We start from the raw sequence: 7283 nt of genomic DNA, 5'->3' as shown, positions 1-7283 counted from the left end.
AATAAAAAATATCAGTGGAAGCAAAAATGTGGTCATTCATACTCAATTTTCAATTTGCTTTCAATTGCAATTTATTTTTCTTTTGCAATCTGTATTTAATTTTGTGTTATTAGTGAGTTGTTAATAAGTAACCTGTGTCCCAACAATCCGCACCTAAAGATAGTTAGATATGGGGTTTTAATGTTTGTTCTGATTTGAAGTTTAAGTTGGTCGCCGTTTTTTACGGATCGGAGTTTGAATCACAAAAACATATCTAGTTTTAATCTGGTCGCCATTTAACGTGGTTCCGATATGGGGTTCAATCTGGACGCTGGATACAAATCGATGGGGATGTTGAAGATGAATGAGGAGAATAAATGTGTTGGCAAAAAACACCAACTTTATTTCTTTAAGTTAGGTATAAATTTTATTTTTATTGTAGGATATTCTCTTGTGATATGTTCCATTTGTTAGAGATGATTAGGATGGAGAAGATGAAGGCGATTCTTGCCGGGTTTTGTAAACATGGAGAAGAAAAGGGAAATAAAAGAAAAACACTAAAGTGCCGGGTTTACTCTCATGTACTTAGCACATGACTAACTTTGACGGAATAAATTAACGACCGTTTGAGACAGGGACCATCCACACAACATTTGAAAATCAGGGTAACCACCCACATAAAAAAAGAATATGGACGCAACGTGAAATTTGATGTAAACCACAAGGACCGCCTAGATATTTTTCAGCAAAAATAGATAAGATAAATTGATAATGTTTTATTAATTAAGCTATTCGGGTTTTTTTTTTTATTTTATTTAAATACACAATTTAGTGGAGTAAAGATTTGATTCTATTGTTCATTTTAGTAGTTTTATTATACATATCATCAAACCGTGAAAATAGCTTTGTGCCGGCTCGGGTGCCACACATTAGGTTCGGATTGGCGGCTTAGGCTCGGGTTTACTATTATAAATGTCACATCATTAAATTCAAAATTTTCAATTTAGTCCATTCACTTTCAGTTATCTACTTTTAGTCCTCGCCCATTTTTCACTTACACCCTTCCATTGTTTACGATTTATCCCATCCTACTTCTTTTGTCCGCTTTTAGTCCTCACCCATTTTTTATTTACGATTTACCCCCTCCTACGTTTTTAGTCCGCTTTTAGTCCTCGCCTATTTGTCATCTACGTTCTATCTCCTCCTACTTTTTTGGTATTTTTAACAACTTTTTATTAAAACAGCAACAACAACGCGCTGCTGGATCTCCCACTTGTTTTTTTTTCTTCCAAAAATAGTTATCCACTCAAATAAATATTTATCGAAAATAATTGAAGATAACAAATCTATCTTCATTATACTATGATACAAAATTTGGTGAGAGTCATACGGTGTTCACGATGACATTTTGGAAAAAAAAACTTAGGGGGCGTTTGGTTCGTGGAATTTCGTGGGATTTGGAGGGATTTGCAATTCAAATCCCATGATATCCCATGTTTGGTTGGAGGGATTTTCATTTCAAATCCCATGAGATCCCATAGATGAATGATTTGAAAATCCTTTGTATATATCAGGGATTTGAAATCCCATGTTCTAAGATTTTACGTTTATGATTTACGTTTCGCGTTGACGTTTTCGGGTTCGCGTTCGGGTTCGTTTTTTGGGTTCGCGTTCCGGGTTTGCGTTTCGGGTTCGCGTTCGGGTTTGTTTTTTGCGTTCGCGTTCCGGGTTTGCGTTTCGGGTTCGAGTTTCGGGTTCGCCTTTCGGGTTCGCCTTTCGGGTTCGCCTTTCGGGTTCGCGTTTCGTGTTGGTGTTTCGGGTTCGCGTTTCGGGTTCGCGATTCAGGTTCGCGTTTCGGGTCCTTTCGGGCTCGCGTTTCGGGTTCGAGTTTCAGATTCGTGTTTCGGCTTTACATTTCGGGTTCACATTTCGTATACGCGATTTGGGTTCGCGTTTCGGGTTCGAGTTTCGAGCTCGCGTTTCGGGTTCGCATTTCGGGTTCGCGTTTTGGGTTCGCGTTTTGGGTTCGCATTTCGGGTTCGCGTTTTGGGTTCGCGTTTCGGGTTCGCGTTTCGGGTTCGTGTTACGGGTTCGCGTTTCGGGTTCGAGTTTCGTGTTCCATTTCGGGTTCACATTTCGACTCCGGGTTCGCATTTTGGTTTCAGGTTCGCGTATCACGGTCGCATTCCCGTTTTGGATTCACGTTTCGATTTCGGGTTTGCGTTTTGCGATCACGTTCTCATTTCGGGTTCGCATTAAAAATTCTGAGATTTGAAAACCTCGAACCAAACAGAAGATAGGATTTCAAATCCCGTGGGATTTCAAATCCTGATAATTGAAATCCTTGAACCAAACGCCTCCTTAACCTTAGGAGTATTTTGGTAACCTTTTATAAAAAAAAACTTTTTTTAATTACTTTTCCCCTTACTTTTTTATTTCTTATATATTTTACCGTTTGATTGCCCGATCGTTAACTGTTTTTTTACCTTCCGATCAACCGAACGTTAACTTACCTGATAACTGTTTTTTTAACGTTCAGTTGACTCACCATTAACTGACCAAAACCACCATACAACGAAGCGCATACTTTTTATTCTCATTTATTTCTATTAATCATTTATTTTACTAAAGTTAATAATTAAACTAACTTTTTATTATATATACATAAATACATAAATAATACCAATAAAATTAACATAAACTATCTTAAATTTAAAGGACGTTTTGATATTTATTTAAGTTATCTTAAATTAAATACATTTTGTCACGTGACATTAAAAACTTAACGGAGTACACGCTACTACGCCAATTTATTCAAAACCGTAAAACAAATCAAATATTTGTCTTGGTTATATTTAAGCTTCATATTGTAAAGTTTAGTTTAACTCAAGACATTGTTCCAGAGTATTTAATTGAAGGAAATGATTGAAATGAAAGGGAGGAAAAGTGGATCAGCCCAAATTGGAAGGAAGAGGTGGAAGAAAAATTAGATTAAAAAAAAACTTCCAAATCATATCTCCTCTCTCCAAAAAAAAAAAAAAAAAAACTTAGAATACCATTTCTCTACATTTCCCTTCCCCTTCATTTCATTTCCCTTCAAATTTCAACTTGGAACAAAGCCTTAGGTTACACGACATAGACACATAATATACACAAACAAATCAAATACTTTTGCGCCAAATAAATAATGTCATCTTCCATATCAAACTACTATTGTTCGTTGCTCAAACAATACTGTGAAACTCATAATCAGCTTCAAGCAAAGAAGCTACATTGCTATGTACTCAAAACCTTATGCGATATCGAAACGTTTTTGCTCAATAATCTCATCAGTTGTTACTACAAATTAGGAAATGTTTCTTATGCACGCAAGGTGTTCGATCAAATTCCTCAACCAAATCTTTTTTCATGGAACAATATTCTTTCAGCTTATTCGAAATCTGGGAACTTATTAGAAATGGAGAAGATCTTTTATAGGATACCAAAACGAGATGGTGTGTCATGGAATTCTGTTATTTCTGGTTATGCTAGTTTTGGTTCGTGTGATAAGGCGGTTGAAGCGTATAAGTTGATGTTGAAAGATGGAAGAGGTGTGAATTTGAATAGGATTACATTTTCGACTATGCTTAGTTTATCTTCTAATAATGGGTTACTTGATTTGGGTAAGCAAATTCATACACAGATAGTGAATTATGGTTTTGAATCTTATGTATTTGTGGGTAATCAGTTGATGGAAATGTATGCGAAAGCAGGTATAATCGATGATGCGAGACGAGTGTTTGATGGATTACCCGAAAAGAACGTTGTAATGTATAATACTATGATTATGGGTCTTTTTCGTTGTGGTATGATTGAAGATTCAGAACAATTGTTTCATTGTATGCCCGATAAAGATTCAATTACTTGGACTACAATGATTACTGGGTTTACAGATAATGGTTTATACAAAAAGGCGATTGATGTATTTCGGGAAATGAAAATGCTAGGTTTGGGTATTGACCAGTTTACACTTGGAAGCATATTGAAGACTTGTGGATCGAGTACGGCTCTTAAAGAAGGTTCTCAGATCCATGCGTATATCATTCGAACTGATATTATAGATAACGTGTATGTTGGAAGTTCAATTGTTGATATGTATTTGAAGTGTAAACGTGTTACGTATGCTGAAACAGTGTTTAATGGGCTGACTTATAAAAATTTTGTAACTTGGACTTCTTTATTAGTGGGTTATAGTCAAAACGGGTATAGTGAAGAAGCGGTTAGGATATACGTTAAAATGCTAAGAAATGGTATAAATCCAGATGAATATACATTTGCAAGTGTTATAAGCTCGTGTGCAGATTTAGCGAGTATAGAAGAAGGGGCCCAGTTTCATGCTCAAGCACTTGTTTCGGGTTTGATTTCATTTGTTACTGTGTCTAATGCACTTGTAACGTTGTATGGTAAATGTGGAACAATTGAAAAGTCTAACAAATTGTTTGATGAAATGAAGGTAAAGGACGAAGTATCTTGGACTGCTTTGATTTCTAGTTATTCCCAGTTTGGTGAAGCTAATAAAACGATTGATTTGTTTGACCAAATGTTGACTAGTCAACTAAGGCCCGATAAAGTAACTTTTATAGGAGTCCTTTCGGCTTGTAGTAGGGCTGGCTTAGTGGAAAAAGGACGCGAGTATTTTAAATCAATGGTAGAAAAACATGGAATTAAGCCGGTTTCTGAGCATTATAGTTGCATGATTGATCTATATAGTAGGGCCGGTAAGCTTGATGAAGCTAAACGGTTTATAAACGATATGCCGTTTAGGCCCGATGCGTTTGGTTGGTCTACATTACTTAGTTCATGTAGATCTAATGGTAATTTGGATATTGGTAAATGGGCTGCAAAATGTTTACAAGAATTAGAGCCCAATAACCCTGCAAGTTATGTATTATTATCAAGTATGTATGCTGCTAAAGGGAAATGGGACGAAGTAGGTCAATTAAGGAGTGAAATGAAACGTAAAGATATAAGAAAAGAACCTGGTTTTAGTTGGATTAAATATAAAAATAAAGTGCATGTGTTCTCGGCTGATGATAGATCAAGTCCGTATGCAGATATGATATATAAAGAACTTGAAGAATTGAATGTTAAGATAATAAACGAAGGTTATGTACCTGATATGAGATTTGCGCTTCATAATGTAGATGATTTTGAAAAAGTAAAAATGCTTAATTATCATAGTGAGAAACTTGCTATTGCGTTTGGGTTGATATTTGTTCCTTTGAGTATGCCTATACGAGTTGTTAAAAATCTTAGGGTTTGTGGGGATTGTCATACTGCAACTAAGTTTATTTCTAAGGTAACTCAAAGAGAGATTCTTGTACGAGATGCTGTTCGGTTTCATTTGTTTAAAGACGGAACCTGTTCTTGTGGAGATTTTTGGTGATTTAGTTGCAAAGTTACTTGCGTTTTTAATTCAATATAACATTTGAAGCCTGTCCTTCAAACAATTCCAAGTGGGATCATGGTTGCAAACAACGGTTGTGGCTGAGGTTTGGTGATTAGCTCATCCCATTTCGGTCAAAGCTAAAAAGTCAGGTCAAAGTCGGTCAAAATTTGAGTTTTTGTCAGGTCTTGTTCTAGTGTAAACGAAAATCCCACTGTGGGATGGCTATTACAATTGTGGTTCCATATGGTTAGTCATACTAATAAGTGCTCAAGTTATTAATGAACATAAAAATGTTGTGAAGAGATGTTAATGTTATTCAGGAGGAACTAGCAAATTCATACTTTAGTAGAATTACAATGCACACAACACTTTTGTATAGCCATCCCAGTTTCACAAGCTTAACCATTTGGAGATACAAAGAAATTTTATCCTTTTCATACAAGCTTAATCATTTGCTTAGATATAGCCATCCCAGTTTCACAAACTTGTAATTTTTTTAAGAATACTGTATATATTCATGCTGCAACTTGGTTCAATTATTATCGAGATGTTAACAAGTTATATTAGTCGAATTTTATGTGCTGAGGAGAAGTGCTTGGCGGCTGCGATCATGGTGGCCTCTGGTCCCGAAGATATAGCAGCAGCGTTTGATCCTTTGGCCCGCTTACCTTCTTTGGATAAGAACGAAAAGCACCCGAACATCGATTTGATCATCACCGAGAACGAATTTGAGTTTTTCTCGTCTCTGCTACTCATCTTGATTGGCACGGGAATTAATGAGGATGCTGATGTAGTTTTTTGTCTTCTGTTAATTTTGTAATAAAATGAGTTGTTTTGAATGTTGATGAGGTTTATGAATGTGATACAAAATAGTGAGTGTGTGTAGTTTATATATAAGTATGATGTCTTGATCAACAAGGTTGAATAATCAAAGAAATGATCCAAAAATTTTAATTTTTTTTTCTGGAGAGTGATTGGTTAGATGATAATGTCTAAATATTGACCATTGACTCTTATCTTTTTCCCTCTTCTGCAAGCAAGAACTACATATGAAAAGTTGATTATAACGTTTATGAACAGTGAATGTTCATTCTCTTTTTATATAATTGTAAAGATAAGAATGATAAAAAATATTTGTTAATGAAATATCTAAACAAACATACAAACATAAATGAAACATCTAAACACAAAAGTCACCTAATCATTCGTGAAACCCATTCCCTTTTATCTCTATTTTTTTTTTAAAACAAATATAAATGAAACATATAAACACAAAAGACATAAAAAATTTGATCCCAATTAACTTTGTACTAGTTCTGTAACAAACAAAAAACTGTATGGAGCACCGTATACTGTTGAAGATTAACTTTACTCCCAAATTACAAGCAAGTACTATACTAATCATTAATCAATTATTGATACCAAATACATATGATATAACATATAATATGACCAGCCTTTTGTTATCAAATATCATACATAAATATTGAATTAATACACATTTCACAAATATTATTATGCCAAAAATCATTACACCAATTACAAGAAAAGATAGAGAGAAAGAAAACAACGGAGGCTTTTGCGTTTGTATGTCAAATGTGTTACAGGTTAACTAGTCCCACATCGGTTGTAAACATAACGTATGGAATGTATTTAAAGTCTGCTTGGACTCACTAAATTGCTGGGCTTAGTAACGCGGGCCTGTGATCCATGTGGAGGCATTAAACCCATTGAAGGGGGAGGAACTAGGGGGCTCTTTGGAATTTGATGCGGCTAGCTGGTTCAATTGGTGTTGTCACGGACATAGTGCACAATGTCAATGAAGTTTGGTGTTGGTACTGACATTTGGTCCACGCCCCTCGGTTATATACTAGCA

At 35.4% G+C, this 7283-nt stretch overlaps 1 protein-coding gene across 1 annotated transcript; it reads left to right on the top strand.

The window, feature by feature from the left end:
• Nucleotides 1-3114: 3114 nt before the first annotated feature.
• LOC139896969 (putative pentatricopeptide repeat-containing protein At1g68930) lies at nucleotides 3115-6284 on the top strand. Its single transcript, XM_071879602.1, has one exon. It carries the CDS (start codon nucleotides 3167-3169, stop codon nucleotides 5402-5404), a length of 2238 nt encoding a protein of 745 aa, XP_071735703.1. The 5' UTR covers nucleotides 3115-3166; the 3' UTR covers nucleotides 5405-6284.
• The last annotated feature ends 999 nt before the right edge of the window (nucleotides 6285-7283 follow it).

This window comes from Rutidosis leptorrhynchoides, chromosome 3, assembly GCF_046630445.1.
Source record: "Rutidosis leptorrhynchoides isolate AG116_Rl617_1_P2 chromosome 3, CSIRO_AGI_Rlap_v1, whole genome shotgun sequence".
Lineage (NCBI taxonomy): Eukaryota > Viridiplantae > Streptophyta > Magnoliopsida > Asterales > Asteraceae > Rutidosis > Rutidosis leptorrhynchoides.
The sequence above is the reverse complement of the archived record's forward strand: the minus strand, read 5'-3'. Positions and strand labels throughout refer to the sequence as shown.